At 35.0% G+C, this 27,583-nt stretch overlaps 1 protein-coding gene across 7 annotated transcripts in view; it reads right to left on the bottom strand.

The window, feature by feature from the left end:
* The window catches only part of ARID4B (AT-rich interaction domain 4B), a 147,781-nt gene that overhangs the window by 66,795 nt on the left and 53,403 nt on the right, over nucleotides 1–27,583 (bottom strand). For all 7 annotated transcript variants that reach the window (XM_055308831.1, XM_055308833.1, XM_055308832.1 and 4 more), the window contains exons 3-7: nucleotides 20,064–20,174; nucleotides 17,359–17,424; nucleotides 13,289–13,379; nucleotides 10,160–10,239; nucleotides 4,275–4,366 (exon numbers count right to left, since the gene is read on the bottom strand). In XM_055308831.1, coding sequence (XP_055164806.1) covers nucleotides 4,275–4,366; nucleotides 10,160–10,239; nucleotides 13,289–13,379; nucleotides 17,359–17,424; nucleotides 20,064–20,174 — 440 coding nt within the window. The remainder of the gene's footprint in view (nucleotides 1–4,274; nucleotides 4,367–10,159; nucleotides 10,240–13,288; nucleotides 13,380–17,358; nucleotides 17,425–20,063; nucleotides 20,175–27,583) is intronic.

Below are 27,583 nucleotides of genomic sequence, written 5' to 3' on the forward strand. Positions count from 1 at the left end.
CTAACAATGAACAGCTCCTTAGAGATTAGAACATATGGACGTGTATATACTTACCAATAAAAGAGTTTTAATTTTTCATGTTTAACCAAGAAGGAAACTAGAGTCAAAATCTCATATCAAAATTAAACAGCAAATAATTTTAAAAATCTTGTAGGATTAGATAGTGGTACTGGTTACACAATCTGTGAATACACTAAAAAACAGCAAATAATTTTAAAAATCTTGTAGGATTAGATAGTGGTACTGGTTACACAATCTGTGAATACACTAAAAACCACTACACTAAAAATTGAGTATATATTAAAGGGGTGAATTTTGGCATGATAATTATCTCAATGAAAATTTTTTTTAAAGATCTGTAGACCTATAACCACCAGGTACAAATCACTACTTTATTGTGTAAACTTTAGCACTGTTACTAGGTAAAATCTATGCCCATAAATAATCACTATCAAGAATCATTATAAGCTTTATTATGCTTTATTCTTCTTCTGAAGGAGAAAAAAGTAACAGCAAGCAGACTGATTTCCTACTGTAACAACTGCATATATACTTCTGCCAGGTTACTGGAAAACACTTTTGAGCGGTGAGGTTACACAAATGGTTCCTATAATTTCAGGTATTCTATTCTTTAGGCAGAATCAAACAAAACATCTGTATACAATGGCTAAATTCTAAGGGTAAAATTCAATCAACTTATAAACTGATCAAATAATCAATAACTTGCTTTTAAAAATTAAATAGAGAATGATAATCTTAAGAAAATACTTGAATACTTTAGAGTTAACCAATTAGAGTATAAATAAAACTCAACTGAAGGAAGGTGTCAAAAATAATCAATTTTGGAATACCTGGAGGGAGATTAACAGTTATGTGGATTAACAACTGTTAAAAGGAAATAAAGGTAGGGATATATTCATGTAACAGTCGAGTCTGGGGAATCATGGGAAGAGATAACTTTATTTATCTTTGTACAAAATTAAATTTTAAATGACAGAGAATCAAAATGAAGACTTTTTTAGTGGAGTAATGGAAGAGAAAATGAAGGTCAAATAAATGACTTTAAGGTCAGGGTCCAAGACTCTGTTGCAGAAAATCACTCAGAAAGGAAGAAAGTACTCTGAGTAAGTGCAATTAAGGAGAAGGGAATTACCTGCCTGTGGTGCCTATATATCATGGTGTTAAGTGCTAAGTGAGAACATTATAATGTCTCTTGGCAGTGAGAATGACCATCATAGTGAGGGGGAAGGAATAGCAAGCAAACAAGATTACAGACAGGCAGGGCTTCATTTTCTCCAATAGTTAATTCTCAACTTTAGGTCTGTCTTTTTACATTGCACTTAATGCAATACAATCGCAACAGCAAATCTTTCATTATACACAGAGATTCTCAACAGGAAAATCACTAACTGAGAATGTTTGCTGGAGTCTTTAAAAACAAAGATCAACTTGCTCAGTGAGAACTATATGCTTCTGTCTCATCTTCAAGAAAGGAAGACTTCAGCTAATAGATTTTTTTTAATACACCATAATTCTGGGTCATTTTTGTAGATCACTCCAGATGATACTCTATAAAATTATCTTACTTTAAATTTATGTTTACACCTCTAGATGACAGTTGAAGAAAGACAATACATGCCTAAATATTAGATGGAATGTTTTTCAAAATTTAAAAAGAATTTTTGATAGATACAAAAACTGTTTTTCCTATAATATGTATATAATATGAAAATGTTGTTTTAGAAAATTGAAATAACATAGCCAAAAAACAGTTCTACCTATAAGACATAAACACTAAGTAAGGAGAATTTTTATATACTTACATATAAACACATTTTTATGAATGAAGTCATATCACATACTGGTGTTTCATGAAAACATTTGTATTCAATACGTGATGTTGATATCTAGTATTTACACAGTGCTTCCAACATAAACGTTTTAAGGATATGAATTCATTTAATCTTTGCAACAACTCTGAGAGAGAGGTAATACTATTATCTCAGTTTTATAGATGAGAAAATTGAGGCATGAAGACTAAGTAATCTACCCAAGGTTATACAGCAAGGAGGTGGCATGGACAGTTATTCACACCCAGGCCACGTGGCTCCACAGTTCACACTCTTAACAACCAAACCACACTCTCAAAAGCTAGAAGAGAAGTAGAAATCTTCACTGATGAAATAATTTTACATTAAATACACTCCACCTCACTATTCTGACATCACCGATCATAATTAGAAACTGACTACAGAACTATGGAAGACTCTAATGAGCAATGATAGGTAAAACTTTAATACACAATTGAAGTCATTAATTTTCAAAGAAACATCAAAGGATTTATCTTAGAAGTACTTCAGTGAATATTCTATGGCAATAAAATATCCCTCTGAAAAAACTGAGAACATTATTAGAGAACAGTAATATCAAATAATCACAAGACTCTTTCATAAGAATGTTATCATACATTTTTCATTTATTTTTCTTTTTGGATAGAACATTTCAAATTTCAAATGTCATATGCAGAAGAGTAAATAATAGTTATACCATGAGTACCCTAAAAATAATCAAGTCATCAGCAAGCTAAATCACAAGTGAGAGAAATTATTCACTTAGTAATTAAGAAAAACATTTTCTAAGAATTTCAGAGAGTTAAGAAAAAAATAATAATGCATGGTCTGAATCACAAGTAGGAAAATACTAATACCAAATACTTTTTCAATGAAAGGATTAGTCTTTTAATTTCCTCCCTTAGAGGAGTCATTTTTCATTTACTGTTAGAACTAATTTGGAAAGTAATTGAAAATACTATTCTATCTAAATAAGAGTCAATCAATCAAATGGGAAAAGGCCCATGGACCATGGGTGAGTTTTTGAACAAGTTTCCTTCCTGTGTTCCTTGCATTACTTACTGGCTTCTGGGCCCAATTCCCCAATTTTTAATACAGGTAAAAATAATAGCTATCTTCATGAGTTTGATACAGGCTCAAAGTAAGTAAAACGAGAGATAGTGCTTACCCAATCTCTATCTCCAAAACTCAGCAACAATTAGACTTAATACGTGATTCTAAATACTGAATTAAATCATTCACTTACACTAAAGGTTTCAATAATTCAACTCAATATCTATTTTTAACAGCTACTTTGACAATATATGGGCTTAGACACATTAAAATTTTTTCAATTGTATCCAAGTAAAATGTTCAAAATTGTTTTTAAAATAACCTCCAATGTAACAAATAAAAAGCCAATCCTTTCCAATTTTCTTCTCCTGCTATGGAGGCACTATGCTTGTAACTATTTCAGCTGCTTCTTTGATAGGTACTACTTTATCTCTAAATAATCCTCTTATACTGATTTATACAATAAGACATTATTCTGTTGACTTCCTATTGTTAGTAGGACTTTATTTTATACTTAAGTCACCTGCTCCTCTACCTCCATCCTAAGTTTTCCCTTCTCATATAATTTTTGGGGTGAGTTACTTAATGCCTTTGCTATTTTTTCTCTATCCGTTATCATTGTATCTTTCATTTCCCGCCAATGTTCCATTATATTGGGTAATTGAGTCCACTTTTTATCAGAGACCTCCATTCCTCTTTTCTACATTCTACTGACTACCAATATCTGTGTTACCATGGAGAAGTCTGACGCCATTCTGCTTTCCTGTCCTTTGCAATAAGTTATGTTTCTTTCCAGAACTGTTTGAAGATGGTTTCTTTATCCCTGTGACCCCTTTATCTTGTGATCTTCTGTAATTTAGTGCCTTTTGGGCCTAAGTACAGCCCACTAAAAGTAATTTGTCTTTGACATTAGATAGATGCAAAGAATTTAGAGGGCTCAGAGGAAAGAAAACAGGTTTGTTTTCAAGGGAAGAGTAGGAAGACACAAAACGGTTCACATAAAGATGGGAGGATTTCTGTTGGAAAACTGAATGACTGACACCATGAACGGAAAGGTGGCATTAGAGAAAAAAAAAAAAAAAGAACATGAATATGGTATCAGGAAAACAAAGGATGTATTTAGTGAATGTTGTTTGGTTCCATTCTGACTACAGCACCAAGATACATGTAGGGAAAAATGGCAGGTAGATATACAACTGTTAAGGTTGGCTGAGCATAAAGAATCTCAAGCATCTGTGCTAAGGAATCTGAAATTAGTATGAGATCCAGTTAGCATTTTGCAAAGTACAATTTCAAATTAGTAACTCTTAAAAAAATACTATAAGGAGAAATAAATTCAGGTTCAATTAACAGTTATGAAAATGGACTTACATATGATTAGATCTTCTTCCTCTATTTGTTTTCTTCCCTATGACAGGAGTGCCAAAATGTTCAGGGTTCGTGAGTGGGAGCTGGTCTAATGTCTGTGGGTAAGAACATAAACCCATCAAAGTTATGACGTTTCAAGTTCTTTTTCCCTTTTTAAACCAAATTAGTTTAAGAATATGCTCAGATTTGAAGATTAAAAACTGCCCCCATGGAAGACTAAACACAATTTTCCTAAAGATAGACAGCTGTCATTTCAAAGATAAATGAACCCATTACTGAGGGGGGACAGGTGAAAAGAAATTAAGTTGTTCTTTCTTCATGGTATCATTATCTATTTGAAGGCTGACTTCTAAGAATGATTAAAATACAAAACAAAACATAGCTCAATAGAAAACTGGAGAGATAAGAAATCTATATGTAAGGACCTAGCACTTGAATTGGAGCCCATTGCAAATCAAATTTCTTTTTGTTTAAAGGGAATCATATCTATAATATAGAATTCCTAATAAATAACAAGCAAAATAATCCCCCAAAAAGCATCAACTGTTTGAAAAAAGGCTTTAGATAGGATATTACTTTGTAAACATTTTCTGCAATAAACTGTTTAAAGAAAATGTAAAAATTGACTTTTCTACATTTAATTTTCCCTTCTTTTTCAATCTGCAGCATCCAACGTGGTACTTGATATGTAGATAATGATCAATGAGTAAACATTTCTCTTATTGTCAACTGACAGTTCATGTCAAACCCTTTGTCCCTCATCCCATCATAAAACAATGATTTCCAGGTGAGGAATTGGTTGTTGGTTAAAAACAGAATGAAGAAAAAACTGATTTTGGAATGACTTCATTTCTCAATATCAGGTACTTCTTAGATTTTTCTTGCCATTACTTCCTGCAAAGGTTTATCTAACTAAAAAGTTAATTATCAACTTGAAGATGCTATCCCAACCAACTGAATCCTCTGAATATCAATTTTTTATAATCCTACTTTTTCTGCATTTTTTTAATATTTACATTTTTTTTTAATTTTTTTTTTTTATTTATTTATGATAGTCACAGAGAGAGAGAGAGGCAGAGACACAGGCAGAGGGAGAAGCAGGCTCCATGCACCGGGAGCCTGACGTGGGACTCGATCCAGGGTCTCCAGGATCGCGCCCCGGGCCAAAGGCAGGCGCCAAACCGCTGCGCCACCCAGGGATCCCTTTTTCTGCATTTTTAAAACCTTCCACATAGTTGCTATTTCTTTCATCCCTCCAATAGAACCTCTGCTATTACAGAGCATTTCAGACTTCTCAAAGTTAGAAACCAGGGTGTTATACAAAAGGACATATATACATCAACTCAGATTTTTTTAAGAAAATCAGATATCAGGGATCCCTGGGTGGCTCAGCGGTTTAGCGTCTGTCTTCAGCCCAGGGCGTGATCGTGGAGTCCCTGGATCGAGTCCTATGTCCGGCTCCCTGCATGGAGCCTGCTTCTCCCTCTGCCTGTATCTCTGCCTCTCTCTCTGTCTCTATCATGAATAAATAATTAAAATCTTAAAAAAAGAAAAAAGAAAATCAGATATCTAAATATAAACTAATGTTAATATTTAAGAGGAAATTTTTGACTTTAATTTTTGAAACATAATTTTGTTCAAATGGTGAACTATAATGTGAAAGAGGGGTGCAGTCCCGGTGGCGCAGCGGTTTAGCGCCGCCTGCAGCCTAGGGCATGATCCTGGAGACCCTGTATCGAGTCCCACGTCAGGCTCTCTGCATGGTGCCTGCTTCTCCCTCTGCCTTTGTCTCTGCCTCTCTCTCTCTCTGTGTCTCTATGAATAAATACATTTTAAAAAATCTTTAAAAAAATAAAAGGTGAAAGGGGGAAGCATATTAATCTATGTTGTATGACTTATTAGAATATAAATAAATGTACTTGAGGTACATAGATCTATCTATCCAACAACAAAGAATATTGATATAGGTAAACGAAGTAAAGATCAATTCCCTCAGAAGACAGACAAAAACTATTAACTTTTATAGGGCATAAAATTTAATCTTTCAAATTTACTTTAAGTCAAGCATTTTAAAGGTACTTGTAGGGACGCCTAGGTGGCTCAGTTGTTTAAGCATCATTTGACTCCTGATTTCAGCCCAGGTCATGGTCTCAAGGTTGAGGGACTGAGTGCCATGTTGGGCTCTGCATTCTGCAGAGGGAGTCTGTTTGAGGATTCTCTCCCCCTCCCTCTGCTCCACTGCTCTCTGTCTCTCAAATAGATAAATCTTTAAAAAACCAAAAACAAAACAAAAAAAAATTTGGAGGCAAAAGTTGGTCCAAATACAATTACAATAACATGCCAAACAAAATCTCTTTAGAAATCATTTGTCATTAACTCCTAAGTATGCTTCCCAAGAACAAAAAATTTCAAAGTACTATATTTGGTAAGCAGAGAAAATAAATTAATCTGGATTCACTTTCTGCCAAGCTAACAGAAGATTAAATGCCCCACCTCACTCCGCTAAAATTAAGGTTGCTCTTGTGAAAGCAGACTTCTATTAAGTACTGTGACTTCTATTTTAAGCATCTAGTAGTTACCAGTTACAAGAAAGAAAATATCCAGGATTTCTGATTTCTCTCCCTATGTAATAAAGGGAAGAGTAAAAAGCAGTATCTCTGTCTCTGGCCTCAAACCACATCCAGGAAAGTAGGAGTACCTTTATTTCAAATGAAAGAAAAGACTAAGGGAAGGGTAGAATGTGTCTTCTCTAAGCCTAAAGAGCAAAAAGCTGAGGCTCCCAGCTATACTGAAAGCTAAAAGAAAATCTCATAGGCTTAGGGGAAACATGCCTATGTCGCTGTTACCTAAATGGGCTGCAGGAAATAAGGCACTGAGATTTTATCTAACCTTTCTTTAGAGTTTTCAACTGCATACAGTAAATGTACAACAAATACCAGCTGATGAAACTACTTCTGAATAATGTGCTCTGTAGAAAGGCCTCAACAGAGAGGCAGCGGCAACACCCTCACTAAACGAGGTAAGAGAGAACCAGTGATGTTAGTGCTGGAATTCAGACTGACAGAAGTGCTGCTGTGATCTCTTATCATGGAAATATTCAAATATTTTAAGGTTTTATTTATTTATTCATGAGAGAAAGAGAGGCAGAGACACAGACAGAGGGAGAAGCAGGCTCCATTCAGGGAGCCTGACGTGGGACTCGATCCTGGGTCTCCAGGATCAGGCCCTGGGCTGAAGGAGGCACTAAACCGCTGAGCCACCCGGGCTGCCTGGAAATCTTCAATTTAAGTCTTTTGGTTTGTAGCCTCTTAATGGAATTAATGACCCCAAACACTGCCAGTCTGATGTGGCTTTTTGCTGAAAGGCCAAACTTATCATCACTGATAATAACAATGCTTTGAGTAATCTTTCAACAAATTAAAAACATTTTCTGAAAATGTCAAAAATATCAAATAAAGGGAAGGAATACACAGATGGCAGATTAAATACATTCCTGGTCAATTATCACAGAATTCAGTACATTTATAATTGTAAAATACTTGACTGTTAGATTAATGCTCTTTCAACAGATGATAAGTTACTCAAAGATAAATTCCCTATTTGGCTTATCCAAGTAAGGTGTCTCCAAAACCTAACATAGCACCTGGCTTAAGAGAATGGGATAAGGAACAAATACACTAGTATTCCAAGTACCCTCTAGCAAAACATAAAGTCTAGCACATGTAGACACACATAGTAAAAGTGGTCCTCCTTGAAAGTGAGAAACACTGAGCTACCTGTTCAGATTACTTCAGTCTTTACACAACTGTCTTATGAATTAATTCTCCTAACAAAAACAAATTATTTTAGATATTTCTCTGGATTAAATAAGTAAGGCACATGCCTTAACTAAGCAGATGAAAAATCAAGTCTTCAAGCCCCCATATTCACTCACTATATATATCTATACATATGTTCTAAGGGAAATGAAATTATTTCTAAGGATTATATAAACTTGGGGGGCGGGGGGGGAAGGCACCTGGCTGGCTCATTTGGAAAAGTGTGCTCTCAGGGTTGTAAGTTTGAACCCCATACTGAATGTAGAGATGACTTAAATAAATAAAACGTTAAAAAAAGAAGAATTCATAAACTTATAAAGAATTGTTAACTTCATCAGTGCAAAAAGCCATATTCACTGCAAATTCTAAAGCTGTATGTACTTCCTATATTTAAACCTTTGCATTTTAACAAATATTTACTGAAGGCTTTTGTGTAGAAACAGCACTGGGAAAAGAAGAGCTTATCAAAATGACAAAAACATGGCTATTACCCCCAAAACAGCTTAAAATCTTACAGGGAAAACAAGAAAGTAATAAAAAAACACTATCAAATAAGAATAAAAGAAGTGCCAAAGGATCAAAGGACAAAGGAATCAAATTTGGTTAGAAAGCTCATGAAAGACATCATGGAGGAACATTAAGAGAAGCAGTGCTCAGCAGAAACCAAGAAAAGAATATGAACCATAATCTGAAAATACCAAGTAGTCTTATAAGACAGAAGTACAGGGAAATGGGGCACCTGGCTGGCTCAGTCAGAAGAGTATGTGACTCTTGATCTCGGGGTTGTGAATTCAAGCCCCACATTGGGTACAAAAATTTTTTTTTAAAAAGGAAAAGAAAAAAAATTAAAAAAAAATAAATAAAAAATAAAAAGGAAAAGAAAAAAGAAGTACGAGGAAATGGTACAATATAATACTGAAAAAATAGGCCAGACTGTAATACACAGAACCTATTCCAAAGTCTGAATTGCAATAGGAACTCAATTAACTAAGGGAAATGAAAATATTTTCAAAACAAGAAAACATAAAATAAAGTCTAATAGTTTAATATTAAAATGTCCCCGAAGAAACACAGTTCTAAATAGTGATAAGAAAAAAAGAAATCATAGTTTGGCCACACTGTGCATTAATTAACATTTATAGGCTGGACTAGAGATTGTAACACTTTAATAATGTGTCCATTTTAGAAATTCTGGATTGCAAGCTACTAATGTATAAAACTTTGTGAACCCTCCCTCCATTCTTAGTAACTTAACACCTTTCGGTTCTAGAGCATGGCTTTGGTTTTAGAAAATACTGGTTTGAGAACCAGCTCTGACCATCAGTTTCACCATCTGTAAATTGAAGATAATAATGCTATCTACTTCACAATGTTGTGAATGTGATGATGCAAGTAAAGCAGTGAGCAAAGTCCTGGCAAATATAAGCACTTCATTTATTCATCGAACTACCATGTATTCAGTTCCTACTCTATGCGAGGCACTGTTTTAGGAAATAGGGACAAGTGGTGAAGAAGACATAAAATCCCTGCCTTATGACACATTCTCGTGAGGAAGGCAGGCAATAAACAAATAACTAAGCACATATACATATCCTGAAGTCCGAGAATGATACAAGCTATGAAGAAAACTCAATCAATCTAAAAGGCAGGGACTAATTTAGAAAGGGCAGTCAGGCAAGGCATCTTTGAGGAGGGGCTATAATGTCAGCCAGTAATGGTAGTAGTAGTAAGAGACTGCTTATAATATCTACAGATCCTTTAATGATCAAAGGGTTCAAATGAATTATAAACCAAACATATCTTTTCAATAATTATTTAAAATTAGAGTCTACATAAAAGTTGCCTAAAAATAATAGTTTAAACAAGCTCATTACATTTTCACTGTGGACAAACAGTAAAGTATCACCTGGTGCTCAAACACAAGGCCTTAAACAAGATTTACAGACTACATGATAATGGTATTAATGAATTTTTCTGAATGACATGTAAGTTGCTTGAGTTGAGAAAGAAAAATATGTTCCCCCTAATACAAAATATTGAAACATGGTCATTCATTAAAGGATTATTTACTTCACTTTCAGCAAAATGCCTCTCTCCCTTCAGGCACAGTGAAGATCGTCTCAGTGTCTTCTCATCTCCATCATCAAAAACTACAAGAGAAAGTAAAATGGAAACTATTGAAGGATTTTTCAAAAATTAACAAGACAATATAAATTATCATTTAGTTTTCTGAGTGCAAAGAGAACTATTATTTCAGAAGATAGCATCTGAAATTCAGTTCACATTTTTTTAACTGACAGCTTCAAATACAGTGTATGTTTTCCAATTTCTAATGATAAAGAAATAATATACCTAAAATGAAAATATCTTCCCTGACCAGAAAATACTAAACAAAAATAAGAAGTTAGCATTTTAGGAAGAAACAATTTAAATGCTAATTAACCCTTTTCAACATGGTAAAGGAGTTTTCCAACTGGTGAATTCTGACAGATTTACCAAAAAACAAAGAGTACAAATTTATATATTCAGACAGACCCTAAAAAATTACTCTGCTTTTACTATTTAAAGCAGGTTCCTAAACTTGAGGACTGCTAACATTTCGGGGCAGCTAACTCTTTTTCATGAACCACTATAGGATGAACAGTATATTTAGCAGCTTTCCTGGCCTCCAGCCACTAGATGCCACTAGTGGCTTCCCACTTGTGACAACCAAAAATGTCTAAGGACATTGCCAAGTGTTCCCTGGGTGACAAATTTGCTCCCCATTGAAAACTATTTATTTAAAGAACTAAAATGGAAGGAAGGAAGGAAGGAAGGATAGAAGGAAAGAAATAAAAGAAGAAGAAGAAGAAAGAAAGAAAGAAGAAAGAAGAAAGAAAGAAAGAAAGAAAGAAAGAAAGAAAGAAAGAAAGAAAGAAAGAAAGAAAGAAGAAAGAAAAGGGAAAGGAAGAAAGGAAGAAAGAGGGATCCCTGGGTGGCGCAGCGGTTTGGCGCCTGCCTTTGGCCCAGGGCGCGATCCTGGAGACCCGGGATCGAATCCCACATCCGGCTCCCGGTGCATGGAGCCTGCTTCTCCCTCTGCCTGTTTCTCTGCCTCTCTCTCTCTCTCTCTGTGACTATCATAAATAAATAAAAAAATTAAAAAAAAAATAAATGCCTTAAAAAAAAAAAGGAAGGAAGGAAGGAAGGAAGGAAGGAAGGAAGGAAGGAAGGAAGGAAAAGAAAGAAAGAAACTTACAGCAAATTTACTGTAAGTTTATACATACACAGAACATATGCACATTTTAGTTATAATTTTTAGCATATACTTACATCCCTCACAAATCATGGGGAAAACATACCTCTGTTTTAAATAAAATTACGAGGCTTTGATTTTAGAAATAGCAGTTTTTACCTAAGTAACAAGATTAGTTTCTTTAAGTGAAACTTTATGTGAGACCAGATAAGTAACTTTTAGTTACTTATTTTTTAATGTTGTAACTAAATTCAAGGATAAAAATGCCACATTTAAGACTGACTACTGTACATAATTACCACCTAGACTTACTGCACAGAACATACTCAGTCTTGTTACCTACATGAAGCCAGACTTTTCTGTTTCAAATTAAAATTTCCCTTCTCTTCACCAAATTTTTTCTCATCCAACAAAAATATAAACAAAACTCATCTAAACTATTTCTAAGTTCCATCAAAATTTGACATCGAAGACATTTTAATTACTCTCATCTATGAGGTATTATAAGAGTAGGAATTATTCCCATTCAATTTTATTATTATATTATTATACCAGTATATCTACTATCGATTGGGGGGAAAATCTGACATTTCAGAATGTTCAAAAAAAATGTAGGTGAAATAAACAGCTATTTGCAAAACAAAACTATAAATTGAAGAATATAAGGGAATATGAATTTGTTAACACTGACAGAAAGAAGCCCTTTTAAAGATTCAAAACTAAAACTACAAAGGAAAAGGTGACCACAGGAAAAACTGACAATATGAAAACTGACAGCAGAGATAAAACTAAAGCAGCAACAGAAGAAAAACGCTTGTAACTAAGGTATTCAGGGGTTAATATTCAGAATATGTAAAGATCTTGTGTCCTAAAAATAAGAAAATATAACCATCCCAATAGGACAAGGGGGAGACTGGGAAGATACTAGAAGATGGTAATTCAAAAGGAGTGTTTGGGTGGCTCAGTCATTTAAGCCTCCAACTCTTGGTTTTGGCTCAGGTCATTATCTCATGGACCATAAGATCAAGCCCCAAGTTGGGCTCTGCTCTCAGTGGGGAGTCTGCTTGAAGATTCTCTCTCCTTATCCCTCCCCCCAACTTGCACACACGTGCTTTCTCTAAAATCAATCAATCAATCAATCTTTAAGGAAAAAAAGATGGCAAGTCAAATGAGTGAAAATGCAAATAAAATGATATTCCCTTCAATAAACATGAAAAAATATATCACTAGTAATCACAGGAGGAGAGTATTAAAACAAAACTGAGATACTACTCTCTATCTAGATGGCCAAATATTTTCACAGATTACTAACATCAACTTTTGCCTGGGCTGGGAATATGACTGCACGCATACACTGTCCACAGAAGTGTAAATGAATACCGTCTTCTAGGAAGGCAGTTTTGACTCCCTACTTAAAGTATATTTCACTTCACTATGCCTCATCCTTACATACATATTACATCAGAGACATACAAGAATAATATGCATGTACAAGACACTCAATCCAGCATTTATTGTAATAGCAAGAAAACTGGCAACATCATCAGTAAAAGAAAATAAATTATAGTATATCAAATGTTATGAAACCTACTACAATTAGTAGAAATTTCTTTTCACAACATCATGAACATACTAAAATGTACATTTTAAAATGGTTAAGAGAAAAAAATTTCTCTAAGATACACTTTGAAGTGAAAAAAGCTACAAATTCAACTGAATAATATATATACTAATTTCAAATTATACTTTATACACACACTTATGAAATAAAAATTCTAAAGACCTGGAAAGATTTTTTTTTTTAAAAAAAACATTAACAGCAAAAACAAAAACAACAACAAAAAAAATCCATCTAAAAAACATTAACAGTAAGAATATCTATGGCATTAGGAGAAGAACTATATCAAGGAAATTTTTATTTGTATTATCTTTGAAAATGATTTTTAAAAGCTTTATTCCCTTACCTACAGTGTACCAACTTGCATCTGTTAATTTATTGATAACAGCTTCCTGATATGCACCATCAAGATTCTTCACTTCCACAATAGCTCCAACCTAAAGTATTTTTTAAAAAGTTAGAAAAACTTTTAGAAGACAAATGAACAAACCAAAACCTGGCTTCTATTTTTTTTTAACCGAGTCCATGGTGGTGAAGACTAAAAAAACTACTGATGTGATTTGTCTTAAGGTAACAGCAGCTTTTATTTACCCCTGTTTTTATATCATCACTAAAAAGGTCAACATAGTAAAAAAAAAAAAAGGTAAATAATATCTAAATATTTTATGAAATCAGGTTTTGCTCTTACAACCTCCCTGAAAAGTTCTGGGAGTCTTCAGAGGTCCCCCAGACCACACTTTGAGAACCACGATCTATGAAAAGTGACTAACTAGTCTTACCACATACTACCACTCCTCCTTCGAAGAGGCTGGGGATCAGTATAAACAGTTAAGAAAGAGCTTTGATATATCCTTAAGAGTTATAATGTACCACTAATAACAAGCATTTGAAATATTTTCAAAATGCCAATAATTACATTTATATGGTCTTTGTAACTACCTCAAACTAAGAAGCTTTTGCACAGTGAAGGATATTATCAACAAAATGAAAAGGGAACCTAGTGAATGGGAGAAAATATTTGCAAATCATATATCTGATAAGAGGTTAATTATCCAATATATATATATAGAGAGAGAACTCCTATAACTCAACAGCAAAAAGCCAAACAATCCAATTAGAAAATGAGCAGAGGATCTGAACAGACATTTTTCCAAAGACACACACATGGCCAACAGGTACATATAAAGATGCTCAACATCACTAATCATCAGGGAAATGAAATCAAAATCACAATGAGATATCACCTCACACCTGTTAGAAAGGCTATTACCAAAAAGACAACAAAAAGCAAGTGTTAGCAAGGATATGGAAAAAAGGGAACCCTTGTGCACTGTTGATGGGAATATAAAATAAATTCGTACAGCCACTATAGTAAATAATATAGAGGCTTTTAAATTAAAGATAAAACTATGACCCAGCAATTCCACTACTGGGCATCTATCCAAAGAAAATGAAAGCATTGGGGTGCTTTGGTGGCTCAGTCAGTTAGGCATCTGCCTTCCACTCGGGTCGTGATCTCAGGGTCCTGGGATTGAGCCCCACATTGGACTCCCTGCTATGCTTCTCCCTCTGTCCCTACTCCTGATTGTGCACTTTCTCTCTCTCAAATAAATAAAACCTTTAAAAAAAAAAGAAGAAGAAGAAAATGAAAACACTAATCCAAAAAGATATCAGCACCCTTATGTTCACTGCAGCATTACTGACAATAGCCAAGATATGGAAGCAACCTAAGTACTCACTAGTGGATGCATGGATACAGAGAGGGGGGAGAAAAGAAAGGGGTGTGTGTGTGTGTGTGTGTGTGTGTGTGTGTGTGTGTGCCATAAAAAGGAAGGAAATCTGGCAGCCCCGGTGGCTTAGTGGTTTAGTGCCGCCTTCAGCCCAGGGCGTGATCCTGGAGACCCAGGATCAAGTCCCACGTCAGGCTCCCTGCGTGGAGCCTGTTTCTCCCTCTGCCTCTGTCTCTGCCTCTCTCTCTCTCTCTCTCTCTAATAAATAAATAAAATCTTTTAAAAAAAAAAAAAGGAAGGAAATCTTGCCATTCTGGGACAACATGGATAGGCTATGAGGACATTATGGTAAGAGAAATAAGTTAGAGAAAGACAAGTGTCATATGCTCACTTATATGTGGAATCTAAAAACAAACAGAAGCTCATAGACACAGAGAATGGACTGGTCATTGCCAGAAGGTGGGAAGGGAGTGGGGAGTGGGCAAAATAGGTAAAAGTGGTGTAAACATACAAAATATCATAAAATAAGTCCTAGGGATGTAATGTACAGACAGCATGGTTACCACAGTCAATAATACTGTATTGCATATCTGAAAGTTCCTAAGAGAGTAAATTTTAAGAGTCTCTATCACAAGCAAAAAAAAAAAAAAAAGAAAAGGAAAGAAAGATATTTCAACTATGTATGATGATGGATGTAACGAGGCTTACTGTATTGATCAAACATCGAATCATTATGTTGTACACCTGGAGCTAATATAATGGTATACGTCAATCATACCCCCAATAAAAATAAAATACAAGTATATGGTCTTTATGGTGATAACAAAAAATAAACGTGTTCAGAGAAAGACTGTTAGCCCCACACAATGCCCAAAATGGGGAAGGAGATGGTGAGGAATTTTAACAGAGCCTTTATTAAATGACTACAGTCAAATACATGGTACCATTTTTTTTGTTTAATAAGTAGTCTAGGTATTATATTTCATGTGAACTCATTAGAAAATATATCGAGATCAAATGACCATCACTTTTGGTAGGTTTATTTCCTCAAAGAGAAACATTTATCCAAATGCTGACACTTTTCAAAGTTATGGAAGTACACAGGGAACAATTCAAAATCTATACACATACCAAAAAAAAAAAAAAAAGAAAGAAAGAAAAAGAAAAAAATACTTCAACAATCTTGGGATCAAAATTTAATATACCTGCCTATGTCAAAATCAAAATGGTCCTAAGCCCTAACCATAGACAAAAAACAATTTAATAAAGTAAGAAAAACCAAACAAGTAAAATAAACCAACTGTGCCATAAAGAGGCAGGAGCAGAAGGAGAAAAAAAGGGCTTGAGGATACAAAGTGGTTGCCTTTTCTATCTCTTCACAACACTAGGCATATTTTGTAGCTGGTCAGACCTGACCCCAGCCACATGAACAGGGAGGGCACCTAGAGCTATGCTGGTGTGCTGGTGCTTCCAAGGCAAAAATGCAAATACTGTACAGAAGTGTTTGAGTTCTGAACATTCAGAAGGTACATGCTTCAAATACAAGGGGGTAAGCCTATCAGAATTTTTTGGCTCTGCCATTACTGGCTGGCATGGCCAGATTACCGTCTTTAGTGTCATCTTCTCTAAAGAGCTGTTAGGATTATATAAAATTATATGTGCAAAAGACCTAGCACAGCATTAGCACATACTAAGTGCTATTTAAATCAATGGTGGCAAAAATAAATAAATAAATAAAATACATCAATGGTGGCAAGCATCACATTTTAAGTATACATGTTTTGTCTTTTGTCCCTGCAAATGATGAACATGTGCACGTAACATTAAAGATGGCACCTACAAAACAGAAATGGTGGAAAACAATTTTTATAAGGCAAGATTTTTTTAAATTACAAGTGTTATTAGCTCTCTTTAGTACCCACTAAAGCTCTGGGGGTTCAATTAAAGTCTTTAAATCAACCATAAACAAACAACTGGCAGATACACATATGTAATTCCTCCAAAAGTATAGCTGCAGTAAAGGATTCTCTTTGCATCTATAGATGTTTCTTCAATTCTGTTAGCATTTCTTAAAACTCACCCAGGCAGGCCACTGTCCAATTTTTAAACATTAGAAAGGGCCAAAGAGCACACAGTGGCTACCCACACATTCCCTTCAGCTTGTTCACTAGTAGAAAATAGAACAGTACCTATTTCACCCGCCAGGGAGAAGAAATTAATGCAAATAAATAAATCTATATGTAACATGCTTATCACTTTAATAATCACCTGACAACCCTTACAAAATTCCATTTGCCTATAATTGCTTCAAAGAATTAGCACTAGCTCTGAGGTTAACATGTTGGGTTTTTGTCCTCACTATTCACATCATCACAGAACCTCCATCACTTAATATCTAATTCATCACCTATTAATTCTGGAAGTGCAACATGGTGAAATGCAAACAGATGAGTAAATAAAAAAAAGCATTCAGTGTTTCTTCTATGTTCACTTCATTTCTGAACACAGATTTTCCTATCGCAAAAAAGTTTCACTGAACATTCTATTGTTTTCTACTGGTCTATTTAGAGAGAATCATGTTTATCAACTTATAACAGCAAATGAATTAAAAAGAAATAACTATGTATAATTATTAATGTTTCCCATTGATGTATTAGAATTAATAATGAATAAATAAATGCGTTACCTTCAGTGGGCCCTTTATGTGGTCATCCTGAACTTCCACTGTTGAAGAATCATGTCTAAATGTTACCTAAAGATCACAAATTTAATTAGCAACAAACCCACACAAAAAAATCAGGTGATGCAAACTCATCAACATATGAATGCATTTCACTACAAATAATCCATTCACAGCTATCTAGTGTATATAAAATCTCAATCCCTAAGTAGATTAACTGAAAATTTTATTAAACAATTTCCCAGACTAAATTAGTTGGTGTTTCACGTATTAGACTTTATTTAATACCATTAGCTATAATTTTAGTAGTATCATTTCTCTTCCTAAAACAATGAGGGGGGAAAAACAGGTGGAGACCTTAGGCTATTAGGTCCTTTATCATTCTGTGAAGGCCTAGTTTAATAAAAAGTAGTAGAAACAAACATTTACTGGAGCTAAGCATCAGGATCAAGCATCAAACATCTAATCTTTACAACAACCTTACTAGGTAGGTATGATTGTTCCCACTTTGTTGATAATAAAACTGAGGAGACTAAGTAACCAGTCCAAAATCACAGAACTGGTACATCTTACAGCTGAGATTCAAACTCAGGCAAACTCCAGAATTTTACTGTATTCTCTATCAGTACAGAAATCAGAGAATGGGAAACCAGATGTGAGGAGATTAAGTTAAAATAGGGGCTCAAGTTTAAATACTTCACTAGTTAGTGAAGAATAAGATAGCTTCCAGTATTCAATGTAGAAAAAGTTGTTTTTCCTATACAAAGCAAGAGTTCTTACAGGGACTGAACCATCAACATGGTCTTATCAGATGTCTTTGGTAATTGATCTATGTAATATACTCACAAACCAGTTATTGAAAAGAGATGTCACAGCATCCTAGGCATTTTTGTCTCACACAAAAGCGTTACCAGGCTTTATTCAAATTATATGTTTAGGTATCTTTGTCACTCACTTAGACTGTAAGCCATTTTACAATTGAGATCAGATTTTTTAACACTAGAGTTTCAATACCTAATATAGTGCTTAGCATATAGTAAATGTTTAATAAATGAAAACTGATTAAGGAATAAAAGTACATCAACAAATTGTTGAAGATGTATTAACTCTGAATCATAAACCAGAAGAGAAGTATACAACTATATCTGTTGAGAAAATAATTTGAATTATAAACAGATTTTTAGAGTAGCCAAAAAAATTAGCAAGTTTTAGATGTTCATTATTTACAAGGCACAAGGTCCTGGTACTCTGTGCTATCAACAGAGGCAGTAGAGACCAACAGTTCTCTCTCTTCCTTTTATTAATAGGAAGAAATGGCAGGAGTGAGTCATGCCGTTTAGCTGGTTCATTCATATACTGCAACATCCAGCTAAGACTGCAAGTTAGGGCTAAAATCCAGCCTGTGCTCTGCAAACCAAAGCATGGGTCCTGGAATAAAACTGCTCCTATCCAAAAGGAACACCTTTTTCTAACACGGAAGTCTTACCTGCATGACAAGCTCTGCTAAAGAGGCTATCTACCAGGAAGGAGGGCTTTTGTCTAATTCACAGTAAGGTGTTGCAATGTGCTCACAGGAGTTCTGTTTGGAAGAGTGAGGAAACTGATAAAAAAACTTTCTCTTCATTTCTGAGATAGTAGTGGTAAAAAAAGAATGCTCAGGGAATACCAGTGTGTGAAATCAGAACAGGGAATGCCACTATGAGAACACTGTAAGAGTACCCACAAAAATCAAATCACTAAAGAGCTCACAGTCACCACACATGTGAAAACTAAAGGCATGGTGTGGCCAAGACTAGACTCCTACAGGTTTGCCACTAATTTAAAGGTCTTATCACAATGGATCTTAACTAGGAGTGTAAATCAGAACTACCCAGGAAGCTTTTTTCAATACATCCATGCAGAAGGAAAGAGCCTACGATACATGGAAAAAGCTCCAGAAGAGAATGTGAAACACTCCAATGGACATACAACAGGCTCTGTGGCCTGTTTAACTTAGTGGTATTCAAACCAATGTTTTACAGGGTATCTGGGAAACTGGACTAGAATTCCCCTGAGGACAAAGATCAGGTCATCTTCATATCCCCCAACCTCCTTCCCACCAAATAGGCCTGCCTAACCTGCACAGTTTACCACTCAGTAAATAATTGACAAATGAATAAATATCTACCTTCAAATATTTCACTTGTCTTATATTTTTCAACACTGATAATTTACTAAAATATAAACAATTACATTTCTTCTTCTGCATTACCTGAGACAAAACATAAGTATTTAAGAAAGGTCTTTTAAAGAAACATAGAGAATAAGGAAAGTAACAACTAGATCTATCTTATTTTATTGTTATCTAAAATATCATCAATTATAAATCACATCTCAATCTGATGGTTAAAATGGTGAGAGGGGGGTCTAAAGTTAAGAATTAAACTACATGACTTCTAAGATCCTTTCCAGCTCTAAAAGGTTAATAACACAAACAGTACCAAGTCTATACTGAAATGGCACTCAAAATACCAATTTGTAATAAGCTAACTTCATTCTAATTAGAATACTTTAAAACCCCAAATAATGCGTTGTTTTCAGGTATTTGACAACCCTTATATGAAAACTAAACTCATCTTGCAGGAAAAAAAGTCTTAAATACCCCCCCAACAAATATAAGTTTAAATATCAAATACTGAACATATAATTTATAAGATCTACATATACTGCACCTTGACTTTGACAAGTCGTTTTGCTGTCTTGATCTTAGCTTCACAAAAGGCTCCTCTGTATTTAGCACTCACATCAGTGCCCACTGTCAAATAGGGAGGCTCATCAAGGGCCTAAAAATGCAAATAAATATAATTAGATTTAAAGTCTCTAATTTTTTAGCACAATTAGACTTCAGTCTGGCAGATCTAATCCCATTATGGCTATAAAAGTTGTCATAATTGAATGTATTTGTTAACAAGAACCATCCATAAAATACTCAAACTTAAAGACAAGTAAAATCTAAGTGTCAAAAAAACCTATTTAAATGTACATCATATAAAATAAAAATGTGTCTTTTTTCTTTACACAAAATACATATAGTCTATGATATGAATCAGCTTAAGTTTATCATTCTATCCACCATCCCATCTACCCATTTATTTAAATCTTTATTTACTATATGGCCACCTAAAGAGAAGGCAGATCCTTAAAAGTCTCAAAGTCTGAGAAAATTTCTTTTAATATTTAGATTACATCTTAGCCACCACCCAAATTCAGAACACCTTTGTCATATTCCTATCTAGACAATTCTAAGGAAGAATTGTAACATACAAGGGGTGGGAGGAATTACATGTATTCAAATATCTGGAAAAAACTCTAAGAAATCCAATCTGGGAAGTCTTAAATGCTCTGGCATGGATTCACTGTTTATTTACCCTTATATGTTAAATATTTTAAGTTTCCACACTTGTGATATAGTTTCATTTTGTGTATATGATTTAGTTTTCAATAGTCTTAATCTAGCTGCTCTCTTTACAATCAGGTAGGTTTCTTACTAAGATTTTATTTATTTATCTGAGAGAGCATGAGTTGGGGGGATGGGGCTTAGGAAAAGGGAGAGCAGATTCACTTGCCACTGAGCAGGGAGCCCCTTGGACCCTGTGATTACGACTTGAACCAGAGGCAGATGCTTAACTGACAGAGCCACTCCATTATCAGGTACACTTCTGTGTAAGATCTGTAATTCTAAAGAGTTCTGCTTATATTAATCAACTGCATAATCAAAGAAAGACTATGTAAATAACTTTTCACAAAGTGTTTTATAAGAAGTACTAATATCCTGAGATACCCCACACCAAAAAGGTGGGGAGAGTTTGGGAAAATCCGTTTAGTGAATGAACGAACTCCTACTCTGCCTCATCATTTCCTAATCTATTTGTCCAAAAAAATGCTTTTTTTCTATTAACATCTTGCAGAAATTCTATAGAACAGAAAGTGGAAAAATGCTGTTAATATAGCAGTGAATGATGAAAATACAAATTTCATCTGGATCTTAAAATAAATTCAACCCAACAGTTGTGGATAATACACATTAGGAGTGATAAAAAATATATATATATATGTCCTAATACTATACCAAAAGTATATAATCAAATAATTGTAGTAACCTTTTTTATAGGTGGGAGATGGGACAATAAACCAAAACAAAGATGCTACACCTAAAAATAGAGTGGCCTCATTAGTAGCCATTTGTTTCACATCCTATTTATTTCATGAAAAGCAGTTTTTAAAAGAACACAAAATATATTAAGTATATGGTTTTTAAAATCTACATAGGGGAGTGGTGCCTGGCTGGCTCAGTCAGTAGCGCAGGCAACTCTTGATCTTGGGGCTGTGAGTTCAAGCCCTACATTGAAATGTAGAATTACTTAAAAAAAAAAAAAGTTTAAAAAAAGAATATATATATATGAATATATGTATATTATACATATATCTAACTAGGAAAATGCCCATATTTCAATAGTTATGCCATTACAAAAGTATACCATCATAGCAAGACAGTAATTTCTGAATTACTACTACTTAAATTTATTGATATCACTGACTACAACTTGGTAACTTTTTATTGCTCTTGCATGTAAACTTAATAGATTCATTTTTCTACTTTATCTATTTGCCTTAACCCTGTTAAAATACCATTTTCCTTGGTCAAAATCTTGTTTAAATTCCAGACAAGCTAGTAGCTTGATTATAGCAAGAACATGAAACAGACACACAGCACTTCACCCACAAATTTTAAGAAAATTTCATCAATTCACTTTGTGGTCCAATTGGTATTATGTGTTACTGTTACAAAAGCAAATGGTGGGGTTGTCTTCACGACCACAGACATTACTTTCCACAACTTGCAGACCTCTCCCATTAACACATCCTGCCTTTTAGCCAGTAAATTTTATTTTTATAGACAAATAGTTAAATAAATACAGATGAGGAACATGAAAATTATGAAATGAAGAAAAACAAGAAAACAAAAATTGCACATTTGTGCCTACTCAGAAACAAATATTTAAGAAGTGATAAGCTTTTTAGATATTTTTATTAGAGAATTATGAAAAAAAGGGAACAGAATAGTAATATATTTAGACTTTTAGTATACAGAAACCCATTTGCATATTATTTTCATTAATATTCATACCAAACCCTGGCAATATTCCAATGATAGCAAGCTATAAGTACATTTATTGAGCTGATTTATTCAACTTAAATTTGAAAGGAGCTTTTTTCCCCCAAACCAAGCCCATCTCACATCCTTATCAACATAAAAATCCAGGCTAACAGAAAAGAGAAATAATTACTTCAAATATTGTAGAGGTAAATTATTATTTGGAACGGTAATATTTCCCTTCCTTCAAGCTAAAATACATGAAAAGGAAGTAGCAAAATCCTTAAAGAAAAATATCTATTAGAAAAATACTTGAGGGATCCCTGGGTGGTGCAGCGGTTTGGCCCCTGCCTTTGGCCCAGGGCGCGATCCTGGAGACCTGGGATCGAGTCCCACATCGGGCTCCCGGTGCATGGAGCCTGCTTCTCCCTCTGCCTGTGTCTCTGCCTCTCTCTCTCTCTGTATGACTATCGTAAATAAATAAATAAATAAATAAATAAATAAATAAATAAATAAATAAATAAATAAATAAATAAATAAAACTTGAGAAGGGAAATCAAAGTCTAATAAACACCTGCCTGCTAAACTGAAATAAATTGTTAGAACAGTGTTAATCTGTTAAAGGCAACATATGAAAAGCAAAGATCTATGATGTGATCTTACTTCTGCCTCTATTATTTTGTTTTTATCATCTTACATAAGTTAACTTTTCCGTTCCTAAATTTTAATCGTTAAACGAACCTAAGAATTTGAATTCTGTATAGCTGTGTTGAGTGTTTCTCAAAGCAGGGGGTTATAGAGATGGTCAAAATGAGACACTTTAAGAAACATAATCATCTAGAAGTGAAACTATGCTAACCAAAATACGAACGGGGATTTCTACAGGAAAACAAATGAAATCCATAACCTACCTACACGGTCAGATTTGTGTATATAATTTTAGCAGAGCATAAATTACCACTCTATCATTAGTGTAACATAAGGTAATAAAGCAGAGTAATAGCATAGGCAGAAAGACAGGGTCCTAACCACAGCTCTATTTCTTACACTAACTAGATGAGTTTTTGTAGGCTACTAATCCTCTCTAAGCTTCAGTGTCCACAACAGGAAAACATGGTCAATATTAAAAAGCACTCAATTATGATACCCCAAGTATTTAGCTATTAACAATTATTATTACTATTATGAAACAGTCAAGGTGGGCAAACAAGTCATTAAACGAATGTAAATTCTAATTTGGCATCCTCCTCTCTCTCTCTCTTTAAAGATTTTATTTGAGAGAGAGAGAGAGAGAGAGAGAGAACGGGCATGCACATGAGGAAATGGGCGGAGGGAGAGAGAGTATCTCAAGGAGACTCCAAGCTGAGAGTGGAGCCCAACCTGGGGCTCGATCCCACGACTATGATCATGACATGAGCTAAAATCAAAAGTCTAACGCTTAATCAACTGAGCCACCCAGGTGCCCCAATGAGCAATCATTTAAAATGAGGTTTTATGCCTCTAGCATTTTAAAAAGAAAAAACGGGGGACACCTGGGTGGCCCAGTGGTTAAGTGTCTGCCTTCAGCCCAGGGCATGATCCTGGAGTCCAGGGATCAGGTCCCACATCGGGCTCCCTGCATGGAGCCTGCTTCTCTGTCTCTCTGTCTCTCTCATGAATAAATAAAATCTTAAGAAAAAAAAAAAAAAAAGAAAAAGAAAAAATGGGGAAGGGGGGGCGGATGAGTCAAATGGTTAAGCTTTCTCTATTTCTAGAAAAGCAAAATTTTAAAAAAAGAAAAAAAGAAAAGTTAATCAAATATATTTATATCATACATATATAAAAACATTAAAAAAAAGATAGGAATAACTGCTAAAAAGGGATTAACCTTTGGGAAAGGGAATGGAATGCAGGGGTATGTGTATGAAAATATTTCAAAATAAGTCTTCCTGTTCCTTATTTTTTGAGAGACAGCAAACTTGCCCACACACAGGGGAATGGGGGAAGCAGGAGAGGGAGAATCTTTTTTTTTTCTTTAAAGATTTTATTTATTTATTTATAAGAGACAGAGAGGAGAGAGGAGGAGACACAGGCAGAGGGAGAAGCAGGCTCCAGGCAGGGAGCCTGAAGCGGGACTTGATCCCCGGTCTTCAGGATCACGCCCCGGGCCAAAGGCAGGCGCCAAACTGCTGAGCCACCCAGGGATCCCAGAGAGGGAGAATCTTAAGCAGGCTCCATGCTTAGTGCAGTCTGATGTGGGGCTCAATCTCACCACCCTGAGATGATAACCTGAGCCAAAATAAGGAGGTGGACAAAAACTGAGCTAACCCAGGCACCCAAGCCTTCCTGTTCTTATAAAAAAAATTAAAAAAAATAAAGTTTCTTTTTTGTTTGTTAAAATTGGCATGTATTCTTTGCTTTTTAAAATATATACTGGAGAGGGGGCAACTGAGCCTCTAACTCTTGATTTCAGGTGAAGTCATGATCTCAGAGTTGTGAGATCTAGCCTCACCACAGCTCCATGCTGGGAGCAGAGCCTCCTTAAGATTCTCTTTCCCTCTTCCCTGCTCCCTGTCCCTCAGGTGCACCTGCTCCTTCTAAGAAAATAAAAATAAAACATATACTAAAGAACATTTCAAACATACACAAAAGAAGATGGAACTATATAATAAATCCCCCATATACTCATAGTCTGGCTCCCACAATCATCAACACAATTCTGTCTGATCTATACTCGTACCCATTCTTCCTAAACAATGATTATTTTGAAAGAAACCCAGATATTACAAGACTTCATGAGAACAGTAAAAAGTATTATAATCTTAGGGAAAAAAAAGTAGGTACACTTGGGTGGCTCAGCAGTTGAGCGTCTGTCTGCCTTCCGCTCAGGGCATGACCCTGGGGTCCTGGGATGGAGTCCCACCCACATCAGGCTCTGCAGGGAGCCTGCTTCTCCCTCTGCCTGTGTCTGCCCCTCTCTGTGTGTCTCATGAATAAATAAATAAAATCTTTAAAAAAAAATATTCTAATCTGTAGTGATTAGAATTATGGGTTATTTTTATTTTTCTTATTAACACTCTTCCGTACTTTCTAATGTATTTAGAATGACTATATTAATAAGAGTCAGTACAATATAGTAAATTAAGAGCACAGGCTCTTGAATTAGATGCTTAGGTTCAAATCTACCACTTAGTAGCTGGGTGACCTTAGGCTAGTCTGTACCTCATGATATAAAGAGTGACTATCTCACAGGGATGAGAACTGAAATGCTAAAGTGCTTGGAACATGGCTCAGAAAACAGTGCCAAATAAAGACTGTTACTATTACTTAATAATTTGGAAAAAAACTGTGAGGTAAAAAAAAAAAATTTCAGGTCCTATACAAAAGAGATACCACACAAATAGAACAAATGCTAGCATAAAATTTTGTATATATGGTGGAGGTAGGGGAGGAGGTGTTTAAATATCATCCCCTCATTCAATTCAGAAATAAAGTAATCCTGTTGATATTAGTAGCAACAGGTTAAAATGTTTGTGTGGATGCTCTATTACGAAGTATATATCACAACCCTTTAGTACAGTAGACAGATAACCAAGACAATATACCTATTCTAGACTCCCAGATTTTGGTCCAACAGAGTTATACAAAGAATTATTCAGCAGGTTAACTAAGATTACTTGGACCAACACTGACCCTGTTAGATATACATGCCTTTAAACCAGAAAAAACTCTTCTTACCTTCTCTTTTTGCTCTGCTTCTCTGATTTTTGTCAATAATATGGACAATCTCAGAGGCTAAAATAAAATGTTATTATGCAGCACCTCCATACCAAAAAGGAAATTAAACTACTAAATTACCATCCCTTTGTTTAGCAAACAGAACAGTTTTCTAGTTGTCAAGGCAACGGCTACCTCATAGTTATCCACCATTGCTTAAACAATTATTTTTCTAGTCAATCTACCAAATGCCCTAACTGGCACCTAAAAACCATTGAATTCCATGGGAACACTAAAAAGCATAAACGATTTTTAAATTAGCTATTGGTGGCTAATTAATCCTTTAAGAAGCCAAAATGCCAGTGAAACATACAAGTGCCCAAAGGAACCAACAGTAATTTCTAATGTGCCTTGGGCTGCAAATACCAAATATTTGAAGTAAGCGTCAGAAAGACAATAGTTGAATCAATTCTCCAAATGGCTGACTACTGTTGACACTGCCCAGGAAATATTCAGTTATTCAAGATCTTATTTTTAAAAAAAAAGCAAAACATGCCTGATGGCATTTGACTGATGTAGTCTCTTCAGAAGGGTAAGCATTCAAACTGGTTTTGGCAGTGCCAATGCAGTCAGGAGAAACAGAGAACAAGAGTATTAAATCTGATGCTAAAACCCCAAGTAAATAAATATATTTAAACACACAAGTGTAACAATAAGTCTAGGAAAATGACCTTTTGCACATGGCAATCTGAAAGAGGCATTAAAACAATAGCAGAGAAAATTCCAACAGAGGAATGAAAAATACACTTATATGCCAAAGGGTATGTCATTTAAAAAGTAAAATGCATTATTTTTTAGAACATGAAAAAAAAACCCTAAGTACATTAAAGAAATAAAGAAAACTGTGTAATCTAACTTTAAAATCTTCTCTGGGACCATTTCCTCTCTTCCTTTTCATGTGGTACTAAGGACATGGAATAGTGAGGTGTAAGGGCTGGGGAGGCATAGGGGGATGGGACAGATGCTGAGTAGACAAGGTAATGAAGAGGAGCCTGTGAGAGTCACATGGAAGCACAGGCCGACCTGTGGCTAAGGACATGGTAGGAGCTAAACAGAAACAGAGGAAATGAGCAGCACAATTAAATTTGTTACACTCATCAAATAAGTAAACTTACTGATCAAATAAGTAAATATATTGAAGATAATGGGGCCATGTCACTGCCAAGGAAATTTAAAAGGAAGGAAGGGGAAAGGCTATAAAGAAGTCCAAGGTGGGGCACCTGTGTGGCTCAGTCGGTGAAGCCTCTGACTCTTGGTTTTAGCTCAGGTCATGATCTCAAGAGTCGTGAGTTCCAGACCTGCATCTAGGTCGGAGCTGGGTAGGGAGCCTGTTTAAGATTT

The sequence above is a fragment of the Nyctereutes procyonoides genome, unplaced genomic scaffold (genome assembly GCF_905146905.1).
Source record: "Nyctereutes procyonoides isolate TBG_1078 unplaced genomic scaffold, NYPRO_anot_genome, whole genome shotgun sequence".
Taxonomy (NCBI): domain Eukaryota; kingdom Metazoa; phylum Chordata; class Mammalia; order Carnivora; family Canidae; genus Nyctereutes; species Nyctereutes procyonoides.